Below are 27,125 nucleotides of genomic sequence, written 5' to 3'. Positions count from 1 at the left end.
CGGGCCGTCGTGTCATCCTCAGCCCGTAGGCGTAACGGGATGCGGATATGGAGGGGCATGTGGTCAGCACACCGCTCTCCCGGCCGTATGTCAGTTTCCGAGATCAGAGCCGCTACTTCTGAATCAAGTAGCTCCTCAGTTTGCCTCACAAACAGCATTCGGCAGACCGGATGGTCGCCCATCCAAGCGCTAGGCCAGCCCGACAGCGCTTAACTTCGATTATCTGACGGTAACCGGTGTTGCCACTGCCGCAAGGCCGTTGGCCTAACTTAGAATATGACTGTGATTTATTAAGCCACATAGGAAAGAGAAATATTAGGCACAGCTGAGCATAGTGTGCAGCCATACCCTCAGAGTGGCGATTTGTCAAAAATATCACCTATCAACTTGACACTGATAAGATGTATGACTCTCCTTCCAGTTTATATGTTAGCTGCGTTTTTAAGCAGCAATATGTATGAATTAAGATGCAGCAAACATAAACTGATTAGTGACTATATTTTAACTGTGAACTTGTCGAAATTTCGTTATATGATAATAACTATGATCAGTAAAGAAAAGAGAGACTATTCATTATCAAGATTTGATGTGAGGCTATAAGACGCGAATCACATTTTCTGTCTAATAGTTGCTTCATACGTGAATGAGAAAGACAGAATATCGGAGAAGATATTGCGGTCCCAAAAAAGTGGTATTTAAATTTTTACACTAAAAATAATGTTGTACTGAGAAACTAACTACAGAGATGTATGTAGCTTTGATTCTTTTACATAAACAGCTTATTTGGATCAGAATACATCAATCGATATTTGACTTTCCATATTCTGTCCCACAGCTGGCTGCATGGCTGTAGAACTCTATGTTTCACTGTGGTACGTCGTCCACTGCAGAAACGTTCCATTCGTTTGACCGTAGCCTTAGAAATCGTTCGTCACGTTTTATGGTCTCATCTGTTACATATCTACGTCCCCTCTCTTTTATAATGTCTTCTATCCACGTTTCATTAAGTCTTCTTAATTTCTTATTATCTCTCCTTACAACAGTTAAACAACCAACTCAGCCACCATTTGCAATAAATCGATAATTATAGTAGAAATGACTAAGGGCATACATTCTTCGTGTTTCCTGACAGGAAAAACATGTTCATCCTTTTTAAGAAAGGAGAAAATGAACTTACAAAAAGTAAATGGAAGGAAAAATGAACTTGTCTTTGTATTGACAAACAACAAGAAAATTATGCATGATGTGGCGATATTAAACAATTTCAGAAATTCATGTGGACGTAGATTAGTAAGAGCCACAGTAAACTGGACACATTTGAGGAAAAAACTCGTTAAATAGGATATCTGAATGTTTATTATGAGAATTCGCAGTAAGAACAAGGCAACTGTAATTTAATACGTAACTTAACACATGCATTATTTCACATGGACAAAGCAAGGCTAATTTACGGCCAGAAAATTCATGTCGCATTTAGCTGCACGTACTGGAAGTATAGTAAATGGGTGGATACTACACAACGGCTGACTTAAGACATTTACTTCATTCCCAGGCAGAAGATCAGAGACTGATACATTACGAGACCACGTGGCTAGGACGAAATCAAACAAATAAATGTGTAACATATCATGGTTATTATCATGGAAACTTTAATATTAAACTGGCACAATAGCAGTCTCATAAAGCAGACGCTGAGTTAAGCTTCACTTATGACCAATTATTGGGGAGAAGCATAAACATTTCACAAAACTGGCGTGAAGGGTCTGATATAGATGTATCACAAGAAGTGAACAGTAGAGACTTTAGGCCCTAGAGAGCATGTGCGCCCGTGGGCTCTCCCTCTCTGACGGAATGGGGCCCAATCATTCCCCAATTGAGCAATGTACAATAACTGTTCTTTCAATTGAACAAATTTTAGAAAGTTCGTCTGAATCAACTTTAGATGACAGAAATCATTGGAAACCATGAAACAAAAAAGATATATTACTTTTCTGTCTGGTATTTGCCAGCTCAACGAACTGCAGACGCTAAATACACGAACAGAAAAACCCCATCGTCAATAGTTCCGTTTAGAACTTAGAACCGTAGATTACCTTACCACAGAACGGTTCTGTGCATCAAATATTTTAGTATACACATTATCTGTCTGACCTAAGATCAGAGAAGAAAAACATTAATATCCTAGGTGTTTGATGATAGAAGATGGGAGATGATATAAGGAGGTGAATTATCTCCTTCCATAGTTACAGTGCATATCATAAACATGAGTTAATCGTAGTCTATATATCTGCCAGAGGTATGGTTCAAATGGTTCAAATGGCTTTGAGCACTATGGGACTTAACTTCTAAAGTCATCAGTCCCCTAGAACTTAGAACTACTTAAACCTAATTAACCTAAGGACATCACACACATCCATGCCCGAGGCAGGATTCGAACCTGCGACCGTAGCGGTCGCGCGGTTCCAGACTGTAGCGCCTAGAACAGAGAGGTATGGAATTTATTATAAAAGCTCATTATATTGCAATTTATCTCTGCATTGTTCCAAACAACCAAACAAAAATTAGTTATATCTTTTGATGATTCTTGAAGATATTAGATGTTGATACAGTTTCGAATCAGTATTTTATTCCTTCTCTAACTAAACCAAAACTCATGTAGAACGTTATAAGGTTGCTCAATACAGATTTGATTGCAGATAACTGCACTAGGTAATATGTAATTTTATCCATTTCAATTTATGACACATATTATCATCATCTTCAGTAACCCACATCAATTTAATCAAAAAAATTCAGATACGTACATATCATTTATGTACATATACATGTATTAGTGTTCTCACATACAACTGACTCATAACTTGACTAACTCGCTACTGAATAAAGTGTGTGCTTAAATAATCGTGTCTATACAGTATACATTTAAATTGGGCTTTTACACAATACCACACCTAATTAACATAACGACACATTTAAAGGTAGCAAGTATTTCATTTTTATTTCTTCTACGTTGACTAGTAGGCTTTAAAAGTTAAGAATACACATTTTCAAGTGTGTAAAAATTAGTTTGACTAGTGTGCTTGTCTCAGGCAGTATTCCAAACCTTTTTACTGAAAACTGCGTAATGTTTATAAAATGCAACAAATACTAATTACTTTACTGAGTTACATATATAATAGAATTATATTTTCGCATGAATCATGGCTTTACATATCCAAATAAAAATCCACATTAAAACGAAACTGTCTGGTTCCCTAGCAATGCCCCATTTCGATACATTAATAAAGAAATATATGTCCTGTAAATAGTCTGTCAACACGATGCTTTTCGAGTGCATGTTCTCAACGTTGCCTGAAACCTCCTTATTCACATACAGAATTTGTAATTTCTACCTACTTAAAACAAAATATGTAATTGTAATTTATGGTTTTGAATTTATGACAAAAAGTACTGCTTTTGTTTAACTTTCATACATGGATTAATCATAAAAATTCTAATTAACACCTAGAAAAACTAGTCAATCAGTCATGTTTTTCTAACTACATATTTCCAGTCCTGCTACACACTGAAATCCCTGTGCCACAGTACTATAGCGAGCTGCAAGAGAATCCAGAACAAAACGACAAGGCCTATTGACGAAACAGAGATGGGGTGCGCTATGTTGTTTTAGTTCCTTTAGCAGTGTGTCATGGTAGTATGATGCAGGGATTTCAGTGTATACTAGGACTGCAGAGATTTGCAGAGACGAAAATAAATAACTAAATTTCTACAGAAGCATGCCAGCAAACAAACAATAACTTATTTTTTTAATTTTATTTTTTCAGGGTGATAGTTAAACGTCTAAGACTACTCCTCGACTATAACAAATTGACAACTTGTCATAGAACTAAAAAGTTAAAATAATATACTCCAACTACATAAATAGCAACATGTACTCCTTCTCTAGCCAACAACCATTCTGAATAGAATGTAATTAGTTTAGTGTATGGGATTAACTAGCAGATCAGACTAATTACATCACAACATATAATAAACCGAGTTCAACCACAAGTTCAGCATCTTATAAAATGAAGTCTATTCTGACATATACAAAAGGGGCAATTAATACATAAAGATACGTAAGCAAATGAAAGAGATACCACAAGCGTTAAGAGAGCCTAGGCAAAAAAAATGTCAACTGAAAAAGGACCCCATGAAAGAGGATTGAAACGATGCCGGATTAACCAAAAATTTTCTAAACGTTTTTATGAAGATGTAACAATCACAAATTGTTAAGAAACACAAATAGAAATAGAAACGATGCGAACAAACGGAACAGAACAGTAGACACCGTATTTCATCAGTTAAAACAGTATATGACACATTAATTAACAATGGAAGGAAAATTACACAAGCTTTTGTAGACGTTTGTACAGAAATACAGATAGAGAATAATGAAAATAAGAAAATAATGGAAGTTGTATCAAATGAGGAATACCCATTCACTAATGGTGTAAAGAAAAGACGAGCATAAGGATATTTCTTTGAATTTTCTCATGTTGAGAGATCAGAAGGACCGATCTGTTTTACTTGGTAAAAACTTTCTAAAGCAACGATCGCTTATATATTTCTTTATTTACAAACAACAGATTTAGATGGACTGTGGTGCCATTTTTAAGTCTTCAACACTTTTTGTTATAAAATGTGTTCGTTTTGAAATGGACCTGCACGCCACATCTGTGCGTGATGTGCCTTGTCGAGATGTACGCATTTTATAACGAAAGGTGTTGAAGATCTGAAGATGCAGAAAAGTCTGTCGAAATCGGTTATTTGTAAATAAATAAATGTTTAGGCTATCTTGCAGTTTGAAAGTTTTTACAAGTACAAGGATGTAATGGATTCTCAATATCAATAATTGAAACTGGAGGAAATGCAGTGCACAAGAAGCTAGCAAAATTACTTACAGATTGTTCTGTAATTATTCTCCTTCCCAATAAAAGAGGCATACAATATATATATATATATATATATATATATATATATATATATATATATATATATATATATATATACATATCCGATTTCTCTCCATAAGATACATGATATTCACCAGAGGCATTGCCAACTGTACGAAACATTAAGTTTTCATCAAGCAAAGGAACAAATTGGATTTATAAATTTATACAGTACCAAGCCACACAAGCAAGTTCTACAATAGGCTTTAGAATGGAAAAAGCGAGTACCAGTTACCATTTAACAGGGATTCATAAATTTTGGAAAAATTTTGATCATCCTCAGCAAAGAATATGTTAACTGCTCAAGAGGAACAATGTATTGATTCAACGTACGTTGGTATGTGGAAGGATGTATCAATTAATGGTATAGTTTTCATTAGATTTCATCTACATGTTGAGAAATTCAGAATTGAAGGAAGAATTAGGCAACGAGATCCCATATCATCGAAAGTCTTCTCAACAAATCTGTGGGTATTTGCCATGTTCGTAAACAAGTAAAGCAAAGAAGAAATATTAGACCAAACTTCACTTTCCTAGTGATGTTGTTCTGTGTCCCTCTTGTGCAGATAATATTCAACATATAGCGGAAAAATGTACTAGAGAAAATTTGGAAGCCTAAAAAAATCAATTATAAGAGAAAGAATACAAGCTAAAATAAACATTTCGAAACTAAAGTAGCACAATGGACCAATGAACGTACAGTGATTGAGTACTCCTCTTGAAAAACTTAATATGAAGTAAAACTTGTTTCCAGTTTGTATTTGTTTGTTGACTACTATTATAGCTATATGTTGTTTTTTCATTGTCCTTGCTTTGTATATATGATTCTCACGCGAGAAATAAGAACAAAATACAAAAGCATATGTTCAAGTTGTTTCACTTAAGCTTCTCGCCATCTCGCAGACGTACCATCTGCGGATGAATTAGACAATGCCTGCAGACATAGCTCAGCTATGATTTTTATGTTTCCAGTTCTGGGTTGCCTATGTGCCGTGCTCCTCCCAGTACAAGGACGCCGTGGAGATGACCATGCAGCAAGTGGACGTCATCAAACGCTTCGTGGATATGTACCCGGAAGACATGCAGTTGGTGTACACTGCCGATGGTAAGTTTACGGTTCATCTTATCTCTTCGAAGTTATATGCGCACAGAGGTTACTGGACTTTTGAAACAGGATCACACAGTGACATTGCAGTAGCCACGGCTTTTCTGATTAGAAATACAGTAATCCTTTATAAAACTTCTAAATTTAGCTTTCCCACATTTTTGTATTCTACATTTCTCTGTAAACAGTTGCAAAGTGTATGGCAGAGTGTAAATTCTATTCTACCACAGTGTAAGGTGTTACTCTTCCCGTTGGTGTTTATCTTCAAACCTCTGCTCGTTCAGATTTCTCACAGAATCAGTGAGGCTCTTCCGTGGGTCGAACTAACCTGCTCTTCTTTTTACACATTCAGTATTCTCTATTAGTCGAATCTGAAATGGATGATATTCTATAATGCGCCCCACGAAAGTTTTGTGCGTGATCTGCTGTGTAGACTGGTTGTACACTCATGGTCAGAAGAAAAAAAATAACACTTTGAATAACTAGAGACAGGACGTTCATATTCACTGGACATGTACATTGGTACGTTCTGCAGAAATGTTTAGCATTTGAACTATGTTGGCCCTAGGGTTCAAGATCAACATCGACATCGCGGTGCAACACAACCTACCGGAAAAATGTGCCTGCGGCTCTCGTTGTCGCTGTAAACCGAAGGTAATGAATGAGTGTGACTTAAGCTGATGTGCAGAATGCCTCGCAGGCGTATCCACGAACGATACCGTCAGATGAGAGAGTTTGAAAGAGGGACGAAGTGCTTCGCCAGTGCAACGGGTGTGTGCAGAATAGTTCACGGAAGGCCGTAGAACACGACGAGATGGATCAGGACGCACAACCCAGAAGTCCGACACCTCATCCTAACGGCATTTCAGGAGCGATCTGCGTCCTCCTTGGCTCCGGTGCAACAGTGTAACAAATCGTACACTACCAGGAGTGAAAGTCCGTCGGTGTTTATAACGGCATGGGATACGTTCTCGTTGTCCACTTATACTCCTATCTTTAAGTGCAGAAACATGCTAGACGTCAATGGTGTACGGAACGACGTCACTGGGGTGGCACCAGATAGTGTTTTCGGACGAATTCAGGTCCTCTTTGTTTGAAAATGATGGCCGTATTTTAGTTCGCCACAGACAGGGCAAACGACATCACAGAGACTGCATTCGTACAAGACGTAACGCACCAACTCATGGCCTTGTGGTGTGGCGCGGTATTGGGTACAATCATAAATCCCAGCTGGTCTGTGTCCAGGGCACTGTGAACAGTGTGAGCTATATGAATGACATCCTGCAACCCGTGACCATACCCTTTCTGCACAACACTCCAGACGCCATTTTCAGCAAGACAATGCATGACCACATGTTGCAGCAGGAACACGTGCCTTCTTGGTGTCAAAGGATGTCAGCCTTTTGCCCTGTCCCATCAGATCACCAGAGTTGTCGCCAATCGAAAACGTGTGCGATATGGTGAAATGACGGGTGGAGTGCTGTGACTAGATGCCAGCCACCTCAGGTGAACAATGGAACCAGGTGAATGCCGCATGGATGACACCATTCGCGCCTTCTATGCTTCGATGCTATCACACATGGACAAGTTACCAGGGCCCCAGACCCTGTCCGTATTAGGCAACATCACGCCTGCTGAACCGAGGTGATTGCAATGTTAATCTTTTCTGTAGAACATGCCAACGTACATTTACTGCAAATTTGAACGTCCTATCTCATTCAGGGTGCTCTGTTTTTCCTTAACATGAATGTACTTCCCCAGTTTTCTACTAATGAACTGAAATCTCCCATCTTATTTGCCTACGTTTAAGATTCTGTGATGTTTTCATTCCTTGTTCCCAAAAGTAGATAAAATCAGGTATTCTTACAAGATGACTGATTGTATTTATGATTCTTTGATACTGTTGCCATTTGACGTCGCAGCACGTTTAAAGCAAACTGCCAGTTTCGCACTAATTCCAAATTCTTACCTACATCTAAAATGAATACTTGTGCAAAATATTTAGAGAGCACTTCATAATAGGTAATTTCATCATCTACAGAAGGCCCAAGGTTACTATTAATATTGTCTGCGAGGTATAAACAGCAAGAATCCGAACACACATACTTGGAGCACGCTTGAAGTTACTTCTACATCCGTCAGCGAGTCTCCAGCGAAGATAAAAATCTTCACCCTCTCTGCCAATAAGTCCTTTCCGTAATTTGTATTGGTTAGCATTGGAGATGCGATGCTCATCATTGTATTTGACGATAGTTTTATGGATCATTTGTGCTCGCATTAAACAGGTGTGACTTCTACATCCTTCCAGCTACTGCGAACAGTTTTTCGTTCGATCCGCTCTACGATATGTTATGGTTCCGCAAATTTTGTATAGAATCTGACAGCGATTCCATAGGACCATGCGGCATGCTCCATCTCCAGCTAATTTTACGTGTTCTCAACGCCAGTATCACTAACATCTACGTCGTTCATCTCTCCAGAGGTTCGCGAATTAAAGAAGGGCAATACTCCTGGGTCCTTCTTCACAAAGGGACATTTAAAAATGAAGTCCAGCATTTCTGCTTGTGATTCGCAACCCCAAATTTCAAATTGTGGCATCCACGAGTATCTATACAGTAACTTTAGCCCCCACCAACAGCCTTTGCATCTGGCCATAATAGCTTTGGGTTCTGTGAGTAGTCTTCTCTGAGCAGCCTTCTCATACGATTCTCCTGTAATGATTGTTGAAGGCTTCACACATTGGCATCTTGACAGTCAAACGCATCTCCTTTAGCATCTTTCCGCCTGTATCTGAGGACTATTCTTTACATTTAGTGTGGAGATGTTTCTCATTTTTATGGGTTTTCTTACGAATACTCTCAAGTGTGCTAGCAATTAGGTATCTCTCCAACATTTGATGGTCACATGGTCTCCTGCAGAACCAGATGTTTCAGTATCCTCTTTGAGATTTCAAACAATTAGATATTTTCTTGGTTTTTAAACATATAAATTTTCTTTTCCGTTTTATATACACTTTGGTAGTCATTGTTGCTACAACTGTTTCATGGTCGCTGATACCATTCTCGGTGTACATGATCTTAAAATGGGGTAGAATAGTCTGAGACGTGGTAATACCAACAAAGACAAGAATCTAAAATGTGTATTAAACATGGGCTCTAAAATGTGTACTTTAAGAGGTACGAGCACTCGTTCATCTTCGATACTGTGAAACACATCCCTTCTACTACAAGCTATTTGCTTTCCATATTTTGGGAGGAGGTAGCATGGACCAAAACCCGAAATGCTATCAAGTACACATGGACTATAAACGCATACCTTAAGAGCTATGAGCACTTGTTCAATAGAAGAGATGTGTTTCATAGTACCAGTGATGCTCAAGTGTTCATAGCCCTTAAAGTGAGCATTGTAGAGCCCATTAAGACGTGAGTGCTCACTGGAATTAAGGAAAACGTGGTAGGGAGGACCCACCAGTATAACTTTCTTTTCACACAACCTGTTTATTTAACGATATATAACCATAAATGTTTTGTTATTTTACAAAATGAACAAATTTGCAAACTTCTTTTGACTTTAACTCTTAGGATGAATAGGCTTTTGCAAAAGAAATCAAAACAGCAAACAATGACAATAATTACAAGACGGCCGTCCCAGCAGCCCGCCCGTTGTCGGGTGAAACAGCGGTGTTTACTTCCACACTCGACACAGTCTCTCTTATTAAATGCCATTCTGCAACACATGAAAACTATATACACCATTGATGACAAGTGATTCAATTACTCAAAACATATGACGTAACCTTTAATTTGAAATACGTATGTCGAAAGGTTCGGGGTTAAGATGCGCACCTATGCTTAAAGGTTAAACAGACTCGGAAACAAAACGACAATGACAAGCCTTACTTCAAAGCCTCCAACCTCTTAATTTCAATCGGCAACCAAGGTGCGACTGGCTCCCAACCCGTCCCTTTTGACAATTGACTAAAGCCCCCGTGACAGTTGGCTGTTAATATTTTCAAAGTTAAACTGATTGTCAGTTAGTAAGACCGCTCTCAAGAAACATCTTAAAACATTACTTGTGAACACTTATTGCATGAGAACTCTCTCGGCAGAACCACAAGATCCAGATAACATACACCAATAATGACCCGGTCTTTCAAATACAGCAACATACAGCTTAGTACAACAGGTTGTTCAGATTACAATTACAATCAAAGCATTGAACCGGTTAACATCTAAATCTAACCACAAGGTCCATGTTTTGTTTAACGGCAACCTGTGCCTTACTACAATTGTTCCGGCTGTATTTACGACCAGGAACTGATTCATTAGAATATTAATCATAGGGTATAAACCAGAAAGGAAAGGCAATACAATAGCGGGACAAATTTTCAAACGACAACTAGTGTCTTAGTATAACACTACGGCCTATATTTACGACTAAAGAGCCGACCGAGCAAAACTCTGAGGGTCGGGTACAAACCAGAAAATAATAACAATGAAAGGTAGTATACGATGGTTGGAACAACTGTCTAAGCTGGTCGTAGGTTGTGCTCCAAAAATGAACAGCATAGAGACAGAAGTGATGACACTTTCTGCAGGACCTATCCATCATTTTGCAGGACAATACTGAAGCACGTACAGTGCAAGCTGTTACTGATTTTAAATGCGAACATTTTAGGTTAGGCTTTACCGTGACTGTTATTGACATTAAATGAAACAACAAGTTTACTGTTACTAGTCACCGTTTAAGATGGATTCAGGTTGTTTGTATATTTGGAGTGTTTCAAGTATGTCTAGTTTTTGTTTGGATCTGCAGGATGCTGATACTTGTGTTGTTAACATGGTGTTTTGTTTCATGCAGGTGGGTAGCTATTGCTGGTGTGTGGTATCTTTTGTTTTTTAGTGCTGCCATGTGTTCCTTGAATCTAATCTCAAATGATCTGCCTGTCTGGCCTATGTAGAAGCAGTCACAGTAAAAACATTCAATTTTGTGATTGGTAACAGTAAACTTGTTGCTTGATTTAATGTTACTGATTTGTTTGACTGATGGGGCTGCTAAGTGTTATACCAGCTACTGCACTCCCCTGAATTTAGCCCTCGTGAATTCAACTCGATTTCTAAACTGAAGGAAACACTTTACGAAATTCGCTTCAGAACTGCTACAAATTCGTCGGGCAATAGACCACGCCGCTCGAACTGTCAACACAACTGGCACTGCTAACAGTATCGTACGACTTCCACATCGCTAGCAACGGTTTATACACAATGCTGGCGACTATTTTGAAGGTCAGTAAAACTTTGAAAGCCTTATCTACGAGGCCTGTTCAGAAAGTAAGCTCCGATTGATTGCCAAATTGAAACCACAGTGAACATCAGAAATGTTTTACTTGTAGCAATTAGCTACACCTTTCAGCTACTTCTCTTCGTAGTCGCCGTTCTGACTTAGACTTTTGTCATAGCGTTGTACCAACTTTTCAATAGCCTCATCATAGAAGGCAGCCGCCAGTGCTTTCCGCCAATTCTCCACGCTGGCCTCGTTGTCTGTGTCAAAATGTTGTTTTCAAAGACAGCGGTTCATGTGAGCAGAGATGAAACTCAGGGGGAGACAATTGCGGACTGTATTGTGGGTAATCTCACATTTCCATTTGAAAACGATGCAGGAGCATCTTCATTGCCCCTGCAGAATGCGGCTGAGAATTGTCTTGAAGAAGAAACAGCACGACAGTTATGTAATGTTAGCTGCATAGCTTCAGGCGAAATTTCTCACCAGGCCCTCGTACTTGGCGGCAGACACTATTTTCTAGACATCTTTACGCACTCCCTGTGAGCTCAGAAATGAGAAGAGCGACGTGATGCTAACTGGGGTTATACTAGAGACACTACCCAACACATCTGTGCAAAGCTTTATCGGATTTTCATAGTCGTTTCCATTTCGCGACCGATCGGAGCTTACTTTCTGAACGCCCCTCGTATTTTGTACGAGCTGTAAATAAATAGTTGCCACTATTAAGTTCCAACCCTCGTAATAGCGGGACCAATCTTTAAACAACTGGTGTCTTAGTACAATTCTACGGCCTATATTTACGATCAAAGAGCCAACCGAGTGAAACTCTGAGGGTCGGGTACAAACCAGATAAAAATAGGGAGCGCAGGTAGGCAATGACACAAATCACCGCGAGGAATACAGAATGTTACTCCCCTCCATCAGCAAACAGTTCCATGGATCCACGGTTGCCAACGGACCGACGGGATGTCGGCCTGCTGCTTCTAGTCGAGGCTGACCCCGGTGAAGTACTCCGGTATCTTCACTCTGCGGAGGCCCTCGTTGCGCAGCTCGTAGCTTCGACCGCTCGGACCTCGTGATCACCTCTTGTCGCTACGCTACCGCCAATTCCCAATTCCCTCTGTCGCGCCAGGGGACCCCGTACATATATCGACAAGAATAGACCTTCCAAGGACACAACCCATCACAACCCATAGATACCAACTTTTCCTCATAGATATATTGGCATTGGGGCCGCAAGGGATAATCGATGCTCCCCTTGAGCAAGTGGCGCCAGACAGAACAGTTTACTAACTCAACGGCTTACCCATGTTTACTAGAAACTTTTCTACTTGTTTTGGTGCGTATTACCACTTCTCGAAATATTCGAAACTTATTTATTCCCTGTATACCGAACTGGTATCAGTGATAATGAGGCACTTGAGAAACCCTGTGCACAAAGTACTACCGAATTGGAAGACAAAAGGTAACAAAATTGGAAACAAAGCCTCATTGTAACGATGCACAGAAAACTGTGGAATCGACCAGAAAATTTGCAGACGAGATAAACAAACTTATCCTACCGTTCAGTAAGGAATTTGTTTTCAACTCCGACCAATCGGGATTTCAAGAGGAAATGTATATGAAAAAAGCCCCGAAATTAGACGAACCAAGAGAGTTGTATCAAGATCAACTAACATCAACGCCTTAAGGTATTCATATACTATTAATTTAGGTTGTAAGCTGCCTGGAAAGTTATTTATTGTGCTAAGGGAAGTTGGAGGTGCTCTCTCCCCTATGATTCTTTCTCGTGTGCTTAATCTTGCAAGGGCAGTAGGGGTTATTTACGTCACAGCAAGTAAGAGTGGGAAAATGGGAGACACAGAATTACAATCATGATATGAGCGCGGCTTTGGGCCAATAGCTGTTCGAAATAACTTGCTTTTGCTTGATTCCTGGTCTGCGTACAAAACTCATATTGTTTTTGATCCAACTATCCCTCCTGAAAAGTGTGTGGCATTGCAATTCATACTACCTGGAATCGCTGGACAAATTTAGTCGCTGGATATTTGTTTTTTCCATGCCTATAAAAGTCATTTGCCAACGGCCTAGCCGTAATGGTAACACCGGTTCCCGGTAGACCACCGAAGTTAACCGCTGCCGGGCTGGACTAGCACCATCCGGCCTACCGAGCGCTGTTGCAAGCGGGGTGCACTCAGCCCTTGTGAGGAAAACTGAGGAGCTACTTGATTGAGAAGTAGCGGCTCTCGTCTCGTAAGCCAGCCGGCTTGGCCGAGCGGTTCTAGGCGCTACAATCTGGAACCGCGCGACCGCTGCGGTCGCAGGTTCGGATCCTGCCTCGGGCATGGATGTGTGTGATGTCCTTAGGTTAGTTAGGTTTAAGTAGTTCTAAGTTCTAGGGAACAGATGACCTCAGAAGTTAAGTCCCATAGTGCTCAGAGCCATTTGAACCATTTTTTCTGGTCTCGTAAACTGGAATACGGCCGGGAGAGCGGTGTGCTGATCACATGCCCCTCCATATCCGCATCGAGTGACGCCTGTGGTCTGAGGATGACACGGCGGCCAGTCGGTACCGTTGGACCTTCCCAGGCCTGTTCGGACGGAGTTTAGTTTGATTTTTATAAAACGCATTATGACTCTATCTGCAACTGCGCCATAAAGAGAAGCTCCACGACAGGCTGTTTAACATTCGGTTGCGTGCCATCACGTTCCATCAGTTCTTATCACCCCGTAACAGTAATATGATTCTATATGCATTCTTTGAAAGTGTGTTCCTAGCTGAACGCCCTGCACAGTTAGTAACATCCAAGAAGCTCGCCTTCGATCTTGATGGTGCAAACCATTGTTATCACTGTGGCACGCAAGTTTTCAACCGGTGTCCAAGGTGCAAGGTGAATTGTTTTGAACATTTCTTGAATGTCGATGATGTCCATTTTCTGAAGTATAATACAGGGTGACAATTATATATGAAAAAGTAAATTAGTTACAAACTACGGATTGTACACTTTATTCACCATGTCACTGCAGATATTCGGATTTAGGTGATTACATGTTCGATATGCATGCCGTCTTTGGCGATGACGTGGCACAGGAAATTCTGGGTGATCCGCTGGAATGTCGGGACCATCGATGATGTCGATGATCTCCTGAATGGCTGTTTTCAGTTCAGCAATGATTTTGAGGTTGTTGTTGTACACCTTGCCTTTCATATATCTCCACAAAAAGGAGTCGTATGTGACCAGATCCGGAGAATATGGCGACCAATCGAGGACCATGCCAGAGGAATGCGGACCCCCAAAATCCTCCTCCAGGACATCAAACACACTCCTGCTTCGTTGGGTCGAGGTATGTCTTGCATGAACCACATGTTGTCGAAATCAGGGTGACTTTGGATAATGCGGATGAAATCACCTTCCAAAACTTTCATGAACCGTTCGGTAGTCACCGTGCCATCAAGTCATAACGCACCGATTAATCCGTGACTAAACATTGCACACCACACAGTCACCCGTTGATGATGAAAAGATTTCTCAGTCACGAAATGCGGATTCCCAGTCACCCAAATGCGCCAATTTTGCTTACTGACGAACCCATCCAGACGGAAGAGGGCTTCGTCGCTGTGGACAATAGTGTTGGCGAAACACAACCGCTGTTCCATGGCCCTGGGGCTTAATGGCTGATGGGTTTAAATTTTGTATGAGAATAGATGCATGTCTTCGACAGTAATTTGTAGCAGTGTCTCCCAGGTGATCCCCACCCGTTGTGAAGCTCGTCCGATCAATTTCCTGGGTCTGGTATGAGACACAGCGCGTTGTCTTCTCGATGTTTTCAGGCGTTTTCAGCCTTTTTAGATGACCTTCATTGCCAACACTGTCATCGCGAATAATACTCTATCTATCAAACTTGTGAATCAAATTCTTGATTGCTAGCATACTTGAAACGGTTGTCTTCAGCTTGAACTCGGTCGCAAATTTCTTTTGAACAGCTGTTGGGCTGTTATTATTCTCATAGTAAGCCTTCACAAGTGCTATACGCTCAGGCACGCTGTACCGTGACATTTTCACGTGCCAACGGCCGACATCAACAAGGTACGTGCGCTTTTGCACACTAATTCTGACCATGCTTTGCGGCCAACCGTGCAGTTTGAACGTCCTATCGCAAATGCTTCAGAAGGTATGTCGATTTTATGTTATATAGTTCAGTAATTGTCACCCTGTATGTATATCCAATAGAAGGTTGATCTCTGCACCTTCTGGACGCTCGTATCCTGTCACCCTCCTAATGGACATGTTGAGTCATTAGCATATAAATTTTTTCCTGTCATAAATTTTAACACAACACTTCCAAATGTGCCTTACTAAAATTGAAGTTACGACCTTGCGCTCAAAGGGTTTCTTGTCAGTGATCACATTACATCACTAACGCATGACCAACTCAGTTGCTGTACATGATTTCTAGAATCAAAGGCGCGTAAACGTTTGTTTGATGTGTTTCATTTCTTAATTTTAGACAAATAGTTTCACAAAACATGTGACCGTTTTCGTTTCAGTTGTTTTGCTAACGATTAAGTACGTATTTTTAATTTTTGAAACATAGTTTCAGTAAATATTAGCGGTCCTAAAATACTACTAAAAATAGTTGAAAAGAACTGTCAAGACAGCAAAAATATTTTATTTTGAAAACGGTGACTTGTTTACATCGTTGTCTGACCCTCCTCAGACCGTTACATACTCTGTAAAAGGAGTAACATGAAAGCTACGACGTCGCATTAAGGTAAACACAACAGTAGAAAATTATATGTAGCTGTAATACAAGTAAAAGAATAGATACCCTTGAAACTTCCTGGCAGATTAAAACTGTGTGCCGGACCGAGACTCGAACGCGGGACCTTTGCCTTCGCGGGCAAGTGCTCTACCAACTGAGCTGCCCAAGCACTTGCCCGCGAAGGCAAAGGTCCTGAGTTCGAATCTCGGTCTGGCACACAGTTTTAATCTGCCAGGAAGTTTCATATCAGCGCACACTCCGCTGCAGAATGAAAATCTCATTCTGGAAATAGATACTCTTGTTGACTGCTGGAGCTGGTAGCATGGAGCACTAACTGCTCTTGGTTGATGTGAAGAGCAACTGCTCCATGACGTGCAGCTAACGTTACATGAATGTTGCAGGCATTGGAGAGGCTTTCGCGGCAGGCAAGATCGGTAGCCTGATCGCGGTAGAGGGAGGTCACTCGATCGACTCCAGCCTGGGCATTCTGCGTGTCTACCAAGAGCTGGGAGTCCGCTATCTGACGCTGACGCACACTTGCAACACACCATGGTGAGTACATCAACAAAGAACTCGCTGACGACTCGTCCTGGTATAGTTTCAGAAGATCGATTCTCTTCGGTGCGAGAGCGAGGAAACTAGCTTGATCCTCTTTGAACTGAACTTAATGGCATAAACGGCGATGGGGTATCAGATAGTTCATGCAAACCAACGTCTAAATTCACAGAGAGTAAATGCAGATTTCGTATCAGATTCAGCATGGGACCCTGCTGTTGGCACCTAATAAATACGTGTCGCTATATGCGTACTGGATAAATGGACCAAAGTCCAAGGGCAGTGCAGAGCCTGCACTAAGAACCAGCCTAGCCAAGCAATCTTTTAAAATCGGTTAGGAGGCATGGGAGGGACGCCATGTGACTGCCTCTCATACCTGCCTGCAAAGACACACTTCTGAAATACATTCTTTTGCGTTTTAGATCTCTTACAGGGCAGATGGTTCAAACCACCTCCCGCTGCTCTCTTCTATTTCTGTAAACTGGCCCCCTCTCTTGTAACATGCGTCTGCCCTTGTCTCTAATATTCAGTTTTCGCTTAGTGCAACACCACTGTCACTTTTTGACATCTATTAACTTTCGGCCGCCTACCTTGTTTGTTAGTCAGTTACTTGTTCCATATATCACTTGAACGATCCTTTTATCAAACGATGTGGAACGAGTTAGTTTACAGCATATGAGTTAAACGTTAATGAACACATGCAACTACACATTTTTTACTGCCTAGCAGTTTATAAGTAGAAATTATTCAATGGAATGAAAGTAGCTGTCCAGGAAAAACGATTGTAACTTAGATTTAAAAATTGCTTTGCTTCCTGTCAGACATTTTATGTTATTGGACAAATCAAAACTTTTCTTTGCTGCATTTTGCTCAAACTCCTTTCCGGGGTACTGACACCTTTAGAGATGGGTAATGGAGGTCCATTTTCCCTGGAGTGCTGTAAGTGCTTACATCACTGTTCCTCTCAAATTGTGGTGGATTATTTACGACGAATTCCTTTACGGAATGTGTGTATTGTGACGGTGTAGTTAAAATGCCTAGTTCCTTTAAGAAGTACCTACACCAAATATTGTTCTTACTGTTCGCATTTGTACAATCAATACCTTCGTTCTATGTGACGAGTTACCACAGAAATCCTTTATTGTGTGGAAATACGCAAAATATACGAGGAGATTAGCAATTACACGGAGAGCGAAAGCGGCTGCACTTAATTGTTTGAGCTCAGTAATATGCTTATTCTAGTTCAAGTTTTCATCAATGTGTTTACACTCTACCCTCCTTACTGACTCCTGCTCATGTTCCACATCGTTTGTTGGAATGACTATTTGCTGTACAGAATTGAATGTAGGATGTGTTTTTCAAAATTGAAGGAGAGTCTATTTTCAAAGAGTCACTTAATAATTCTTTGGAAAATACGAGTATTATTGCCTATGGTGTAAGAATATCCATCCTGGAGGGTTGCGTTGTGACCCAAATCTGGAGTAAACGTTGACTTTTCTTTAAATGTACGACTTTAAATCAACCCTGACAAATCACACCTTCCATGCTGCTCACATCCAGCAATCGGACCGTCTCGTAAATTTAAGTTAATATAAAATTGAAAATTTGTACAAAACCCCTCATCAGCAGGCTAAAAGCACTCCCATATTATCGCTCTCTGTTAAAGCACGCTGATATCCGGCAGGTCGATGTGAGCACTCTTGCAGCTTAAAGGGATATATTCATTTAAATCAAGATTCAGAGATAGGGATAGAAACAACAAATGTAGACTATGAAGGGCTCTGTGATACAGCTGAACATCAGTACCTCTTACTGAGGTTTGTTAATGACTTAGTGAGCAAACCTAAACCTGTGTGAAATTTGAGCAATCTTTACACCCTAAATAAATTTCTGCTGAGACAGGATAGTCTATCATGCCCCTCGCCGTTTTACGTGCTAGCAACCGTTTGTTAGAAAGATACACACTGCGCTACCGAGCTTCCTTCTTAGAGGACTGAAGACAGTGAAACGCTCTTCTCTGAATGATATATGTGCATTAAGAAACAGCCAGTAATGGATGGATGTGACAGAGAAGACCACAGTTGCTTACGAATAGGACAGTGGGGCTAGGTTGACCTTATAAAAATCCAAGCTGAGTAAAACCACAGACCCATTACAAAACTTCAGCATCCACCTGCATACCTGCATACCTCGCAAACTACCGTGGGGTGCATGCCGTCAGGTACTAGGTGTTTCCTTTCCTGTTCCAATCGTGAATAGAGCCAGAGAAAAACGACTATCTATACAGGGTGTCCCAGCTATCTTGTCCACCCAAAATATCTCTGAAACAATAACAGCTATTGGAAAACGACTTTCACCGGTATCAGTGTAGGGCTGGGGCCTATGAATGTACATATTTGGGGAGCAGTGAATGATGTTGTTTACCAGCATGAACCAACAACACCAGAGGACATGAAGCACCGCATTATTGATGCTTGTACAGCCATCAAAGAGGAAACAGTAGCACGAAGTAGGGCATCCTTCATCCGCAGAGTGACCCTATGTATGCAAGCCAATGGGCATCACTTTGAGCATGAGATGTGAACGCTATGTTTAGTATGTAGGGCTGGTATCACAGTGGAAGTTTCTACAAAGGGCCATTTTACCCAGTGATGTTAAGAAACATTTGTTTGCTACAATTTGTCATTTAACGCATTAGATAAACATAACATTGATAATTATGTGATAATAAAACTAATTGGCTAAACATGTTTACATTCATCTTCTATGTTCTACCTGAACTTTCCAAATCAAAACATTTTTACCTAAACAACGGTAAAGCTTTTAGTCCACTTGCTCGTTCCACTAAAACCATCGACATGACTTTTACTATTACGAGTGAATGATTAACTGTCACTTGCGCTAGATCTACAGTAAAGTAAAGTTTTAACGTTGAACGACATTACTTTTTTAGTAACGGATTAACGATAAGCGAAGTTAACTTTGTGACTAACGTTGCGGTACACAGATATGTTACAGAACCGCATCACCCCTAGCCTGTGGGATAAATACCTGCTGGAATGTACGACGTTAATGCAGGATGGCAGCAGACTGTATTATTCGTCTCGGACCTCTTGATAAGTATGGAGGTATGATTACACATGTCAATCACATCGCGATTACGGGCAGCATGGGGTTCACGCCAGAGCCTCAGGACGTGCGCGAGCAGCGCATGTCGGGTGTTTCAAGCGTCAAATTCGCGTCTCAATATCTCGGGATGTAATGGGAATATTGCGATGCAATCAACGCCATTGTGTATGTGCTTTGTCATGCTATGGATTGCTGAAGAAAAAATACAGGAGGTCCATTTAAAAAAACGTAAGTTTGTGTTAAAAAACACATACGCTTTCGTTTTAGAATGTTTCCAAATATGTACATTCATGGTCCCCAGCCCTGCATTGATATCGGTGAAAGTCGTTTTCCAATAGCCGTTATTGTTCCAGAGATATTTTGGGTGGACAAGATAGCTGGGACACCCTGTATACCCCCTAGCCAGCCCTAATTTATCTTGTATCACTTTCGTGGGCCTTACGCGAAATGTACATTAGCGGCAGTACCATAGTTCTGCAGTTATAACCCTCCTACCTCTCAGGCTAATTAGGCTTTTCTATATGACCGTGTACCTCAAGCCCCTAATCTATGGGGGAAAGGCATCTACTCCGAAGAGTAATGCAAAACCGAGAGAAGTAGATTAAGTTATAACCGAATCGCCACTGCTCAGTATTTTAGAATGGACGATTAAGAATCTAGTTCGGTTAACTTTATATATTTTTATTACGTAAACTAATTTTTGACTAACAGTAGTTAGTGCAATGTTCAGAAAAAAAGTTTTCAAAGTATGTCATTAATGAAAATAACCAACGGTCGCCAGTTCCTCTGCGGAAGAAGAAGAATTAAATTGAAACTGAACTTTATACTCGAAAGCAATTTTACGTAAGAATAGTTATTGGCGCCATAACGTAGGAACAGTACGGAACGCACACATTCAAGTACTTCATACCACACATGTCACAGTAGTCAAATAATAATCCAACAGCAAACACATACAATATATTATATTGATTTTCAAAGATCAATTAAAGTAAGATTTTTTACTGGCTGTGGACAGAAACTATTTGTTACGCTACTCACCGTAATACTGTCGTAATCGTAGCAAGCAGAAAGATTGAGTTTACTCATTGGTAATGACTGTCATTCACCTATCAGTTACTCTCATATTTCTTTGTAATATAAGTTATAAAATATGCCACGAGCTATAAATTACAACTGTGCTTTGAAAATTAAATTCAGTGTCCAAGTTACGTAAAGTTTTACTATCAACTTTTTATTATGAAAGTTACTCTGTTTTTAGCAAATGAATTAATACTGGCTTTTGCAACATTCTATTTCTGACATTGTTCATCCTACAGCCAAAGATTCTATTTGTAAAAATTATGTTTCGTTAATCTAATAAATTAATGTTCACTTCATTTTCTTATTATCTCGATTTGTACATAGGGATAGGATAGATATTACTTGGATGATGACTTAGGAAAATTATTTACGTGACAAAATGCACGAAAAAAATGTTATTTAAGCAATAAAATTCCAACTAAGCTGGTCAGCCTATTACACTTCTAGTTATAAAATTTCTAGATCTTACTTCAATTTATTATGCCGTTGGTTTGTCGAGTGGCTTCATTTAGCGGTAAAATAGGGCATAGGTTGATCTTCCTGCCATACCGTAGCCAATAACAAATGCCCACAGTACTCATGATGGTATGTGTATTACCCTTGCTGCATTTGTACTGTGACCAATAAATACCATAGCTTTCCCATATTAAACGTACGCCAAACCAACAATTTCAGTTTTCACTGCTCCGCATTTCGGAAACAGACTTTTTATCTCTGCCCTTGTGATAGCCACACCGGTGAATACACACAACCAACGACACCAATCGTCTCCTCGCGACTCGAAACTACTAATTGTTTGGCGCGCTCGCACGTCCAGCGATTATGCGTTTACAGTTATTACATTCTTTGACGCCGGCCGTTGTGGCCAAGTGGTTCTAGGCGCTTCAGTCTGGAACCGCGCGACCGCTACGGTCGCAGGTTCGAATCCTGCCTCGGGCATGGATGTGTGTGATGTCCTTAGGTTAGTTAGGTTTAACTAGTTCTAAGTTCTAGGGGACTGATGTCCTCGGATGTTAAGTCCCATAGTGCTCAGAGCCATTTGAACCAACACTCATTGACAATGTATATGCCCTGAATAGGCCAGCGTGTCTACTTACAAATGTTAAAATTCTATGCATATTTTCTTTCTTAAATAACAAATAGCATTTGTAGCTTGACAACATATTTACAAGAATGATATTCAGCACAAATAATGTAATAAGCTTCGAAAAACACGTGGAAAATGTATGATCATCCACAGAGTTGTGCTGTTATACAGTCACCATCAAATGCCGGTCATCTAAATTTTCTCAATAGTCTTTCGCGAAAGGAACGTCGACTTCCCTCCAGGGATTCCCATTTGAGTTCACGAAGCATCTCCGTAATATTCGCGTGCTGATGGAAAATCCCGGTAATAAATCTAGAAACACCCGTCTGAATTGCTTCGATGTCTTTGTTGAATATTACCTGGTGGGGATTCCAAAGACTCGAACAGTATTCAAGAATGGGTCACACTATTGTTCTATTAGCGGTTTCTTCCATAAGTGAGGTACACATATCCTAAAATTCTCCAAACAAACCGAGGTCGTCCGATCGGCCTCCCTACCACCGTCTTTATGTCATCGTTCCATTTCATATCACTTTGCAATTTTACGCCTAGATATTGTATAGGTGTGACTGTCTCAAACAGCACACTACTAGTGCTGGATTCGAAAATTACACTATTGCTTTTACTACTCCTCAACATTAAGTTACATTTTTCTACATTTAAGGCAAGCTGCCATTATCACACTAACTAGAAATTTTACCTAAGTCATCTAGCACACTCATATTGTCACTCTACAGAGTTACATTTTCTCCACGTGAATGCGACAGTGAGGGAGATATTAATCACATTTTCTTCGACTGCCACAGAAGCTTTCCAGAAACCACTAAACTATAACAGCATCTGGTGACTTCTGGAAATGAATTGTCTGCAAACATTAAAACCCTTTTACCAAGAGAAGACAAACGTCTATAAGCTCGTATATGATTTAATGACAGAGGGTCAAATAAGAGTATGGAGTTTTTTACGATGTAATGTGTTATTTAGATCGTTTACTTAAGTTCAGTTTAAATGGATGCCAAAGATAAATGTTGTTTTTATTGTATGAGGCTAGCTGTACGGACAATAGCCAAAAACCATTAATAATTTTTTTAAAGAAATGACGCACCTTACCGCGCACCACAGCACCATGAGCAAAGAGCTGTAGATTGCTTCTCACACTATCCGCCAGATCATTTATGTATATTGCAGACCGATGTGGCCGACCAGTTCTAGGTGCTTCAGTCTGGAACCGCGCGACCGCTACGGTCGCTGGTTCGAATCCTGCCTCGGACGTTGATGTGTGTGATGTCCTTAGGTTAGTTAGGTTTAAGTAGTTCTAAGTTCTAGAGGACTGATGACCTCAGATGTTAAGTCCCACAGTGCTCAGAGCCATTTCAACCATTTATGTATATTGAAAATAACAACGATCCTATCACACTTCCCAGAAGAACTCCTGACGATACCCTTGTCTCTTGTGAGCACTCGCCGCCAAAAACAACAAACTGGATTCTATTAATTAAGAAGTCTTATAGTCATTCACATACCTAGGAACAGAATCAGTAATCGCCGATCTTCGTTACCAGTCTGCAGTGGGGCATGGTGTCAAACGCTTTCACCGAGCGAGGTGGCGCAGTGGTTAGCACACTGAACTCGCATTCGGGAGGACGACGGTTCAAACGAGCGTCCGGCCATCTTGATTTAGGTCTTCCGTGATTCCCCTAAGTCGCTTCAGGCAAATTCCGGGATGATTCATTTTAAAGAGCACGGCCGAGTACCTTCTCCCCTAAGTCGCTTCAGGCAAATTCCGGGATGATTCATTTTAAAGAGCACGGCCGAGTACCTTCCCTATTCTTTCCTACTCCGATGGGACCGATGACCTCGCTGTTTGCTCCCCTCCCCCAAAATCAGCCAGTCAACCAACCAAACGCTTTCCGAAAGTCTATGAATATGGCATCTACCTATTGACCTTCATCCATGATTCGCAGGATCTCCTCCGAGAAAAGGGGTGTCTGAGTTTCGCACTAGCGATCCTTTCGGAATGCGTGCCGATTTGTGGACAGAAACTTTACCGTCTCAAACTGAGAATATGTTGAAGAATTTTAAGGATATTGGTCCGTAATTTTGCGGGTCTATTCTTTCAATCTTTTTCCATACAGGAGTCACTGACGCTTCTTTACAGTCTCTTGTGACTTTGTGCTAGGCGAGATATTTTAATAAAATCAAACTAAGGAAGTGTAATAATGCAGAATCTCGCGGCGGTAGCCCTGAATAAAAAGTTATCGGTTTTCCAACCGCGTCAGGTAATTAAAAGTATACGAGCTTTCGGTCAAGCACTTCTTGGCCATTTTCAAATGGTATTACTACCAGTGGGCTGTTAGCACTCCCCTTATATAAAGTACCAGCTGGCTGTGACGTCACTGGTGCCCGCGGCATCGCCATATATGGACTTATGTTGACTCGGCGATCGATGCACCCGCTTCAACCGCGCGATCGCTGGATCCCACGCCGCTCTGAACTGCAGGCCACCGTCTCTGTTTAGGGTGTCTCGATGATTTTTACTTCAATGAATCTTTTAATTACACAATCCCAGAAGCCGTGTGTGCGAGCCACCACGGATGCTTCGTCAAATTTTATCCGGTGTCCGTTTTATAACTGAAGCAGATTTATGGAGATATTGTAGGCGATAAAACCTCTCATGTTCCTTCCTGCGTTGTTCCACAGAACGTATTGTTTGTCCGACGTACGACTGGCCGCACTCGCAAGGTATCTTGTAGACCCCCGGTGTTCTGAGACCTGCTGCGCCTTTAACTGGCCTCAGTAGTCGGAGGCCTGAACCTCGATTTGGTCGTGTGTCGTTTCAGCAAGAAGTTTACCTTGTCCGACACGGATCCATAGAACGGCAAAAAAGCAAGTTCCTTTCCCTGCTCCTCGTCAGTGTTGTTATTGTGAGTCTTGCTTGAAATCACTCTATTTATTTGATCGACGCTATAGCCGCTGTTCCTGAAGACCTTACGTAGGTTCCTCAGCCCTTGGAGTGGATTTTCACTGTCTGATATCATTCTCGAACGACTCACCAATGTTTGTAGAACAGTGCGTTTCTGTGCCGTGTGATGATGCCTGATGGCGTGCAAGTTCAGAAAGGTGTGGGTGGGTTTTACATAGGCGCTGTGGCCAAGGCACTTCGCGGACGAGAACTTCGAGGAAGGACACTGCATCATCTTTTTTCACTTTTTTATTTTATTTTTTTCCTCCATGGTAAACTGGATGTTACTGTTAATGCCGCTGAGGTGTTTGAAGAACTCGTCAAGTTTTTCAACTCCGTGGGGCCAAATGACGAACGCGTCTTCAACGTATCTTTGTCTTCAACGTATCTAAAGAAATAACTAGCCTTTGATGGCGTCGTCTCTAAGACAATATCCTCAAAATTCTCCATGAAGAGGTCTGCAACAGACGGAGCTACCCTCGAAAAAGCTGAGCAAGCTTTAGATAACGGACGCCGGATACAATTTGATGAAACACCCGTCATGACTCGCTCAGCAGCCTCTGGAATTTTTAATTAAATTTGCCATTGAAATGAAAGTCACTAATAACATCCTAAATAGAGATGGTGGCCTGAAGCTCACCACCGCTTGTATTCAGCGACAGCGCCGTCGAAGCAGGCGCATCGAACGGTGAGCAAGATAAGCACGTATATGGCATGGCCGCGGGCACCAGTGACGTCACAACCGACAGTGTATGTAAGGGGCATACCAGCAGCCCACTGGCAGTCATACCACTTGAGAATGTTGAGAATGGCCAAGGAGTGCTTGGGGGAATACTGATGTAATTTTAATTACTTGACGCGGTTGGAAACCCGAAAACTTTTTATTCAAGCTAAGTAAGTGGCCATTTCCGTAGAGTATTATCTGTAAAACCGAACTGGTCTTCAATTTCAACACTTTCTCCTCTACGCCAGGGACCCCTATTGCTACGTACTCCATGCAGGTGTATGTGCGAAGGTCAAACGACGGTATGTTTGTACGATCCATCTCCATGAATTGGTTTTAAAAGCAAAATTTAAAGCTTCCCTTTCGCTATCTTCTATTGCCACATCAGACTGGTCAGAGAGTGACTGGATATGAACCTTTAACCAGCTTCACAAATTTACATGGGAACAGAATGTTTTCGGGTTCGCCGCACGGTCTCCCAATGGGTAGGCCAGAAGGAAGAAGCTCTCTCATAAACTATCAAATTAAGATAAAGGAAGGTAGACCACTTAGGATGGCTTTACGAAAAGTAACGACAGGATACAGATGGCTTTCTTTGTCAAGACTTACGCCCTAGCTATGTTATAACATATCACATGCATTTTAACCATCACCGAAAGTAATACACGGAACCATTGTAGCATCGGCAGCATGGATATTCTGAAAACTTAACAGTTTCAAAAGACAATGTTTTCAGTGTTCGAGATAACGTTGTCAGCTCTTTACCAATTGGATTTAGTTCACGCAATCCCACAGTAGACTGCAAAATAGTCTATAATTCATACTGTACAAAATTGAAACGGATGAAGAACACACCATTAGCAAGCAGTTACTTTTAAATGTCAGAACCCCGCAGTTTAGAATCACTGGTGGGCGTTGACATAATTACATCCACCAATACCATTTAGAAATTTCGTAATATCCAATTTTGGCAATTTATAAAGATCTCACACTCGATTTGCTAGAGCACACAAGTATCTTGAAATTCTTGATACATAAGATGCAACAGTTGCGTTAAAAAATACGTAACACCTAGCTTCCTACAAACCAATGTAGCCACAGCTGCGATGTTCTAACGATATCACTCGTGACAAAGGAACAAATTGATAAAATAAGTTTATCAGATTCCCCAGTTTGTGACAAATGTCAGGCGATAGCTGTTCGCACATATCGGCACATTTATTTACTTGGTGGAATCAGTTTCTGGTTTGGAACTGGATGAGTTAAAAATTGGCATTCACTATCATAAAATTACGTACAAGCTGAAGACACCTTAATATAATATAGGACACAGTCCCCTATGGAAATAAATAATGCAGAGACCTGCACACTGGAGCATTAGTAGCCTGTACCAAAAAGACAATACCTGGAAATTTAGGGAAATAACTCGATCACGTCAG

General features: G+C 40.9%; 1 protein-coding gene across 1 annotated transcript in view; it reads left to right on the top strand.

The window, feature by feature from the left end:
• The window catches only part of LOC126416294 (dipeptidase 1-like), a 306,787-nt gene that overhangs the window by 88,161 nt on the left and 191,501 nt on the right, over nt 1-27,125 (top strand). The window contains exons 4-5 of the mRNA XM_050083947.1: nt 5,967-6,099; nt 16,548-16,698. Of these exons, the coding sequence (XP_049939904.1) occupies nt 5,967-6,099; nt 16,548-16,698 (284 nt within the window). The remainder of the gene's footprint in view (nt 1-5,966; nt 6,100-16,547; nt 16,699-27,125) is intronic.

The sequence above is a fragment of the Schistocerca serialis genome, chromosome 8 (genome assembly GCF_023864345.2).
Source record: "Schistocerca serialis cubense isolate TAMUIC-IGC-003099 chromosome 8, iqSchSeri2.2, whole genome shotgun sequence".
Lineage (NCBI taxonomy): Eukaryota > Metazoa > Arthropoda > Insecta > Orthoptera > Acrididae > Schistocerca > Schistocerca serialis.
This window is presented reverse-complemented; position numbering and strand designations above follow the sequence as displayed.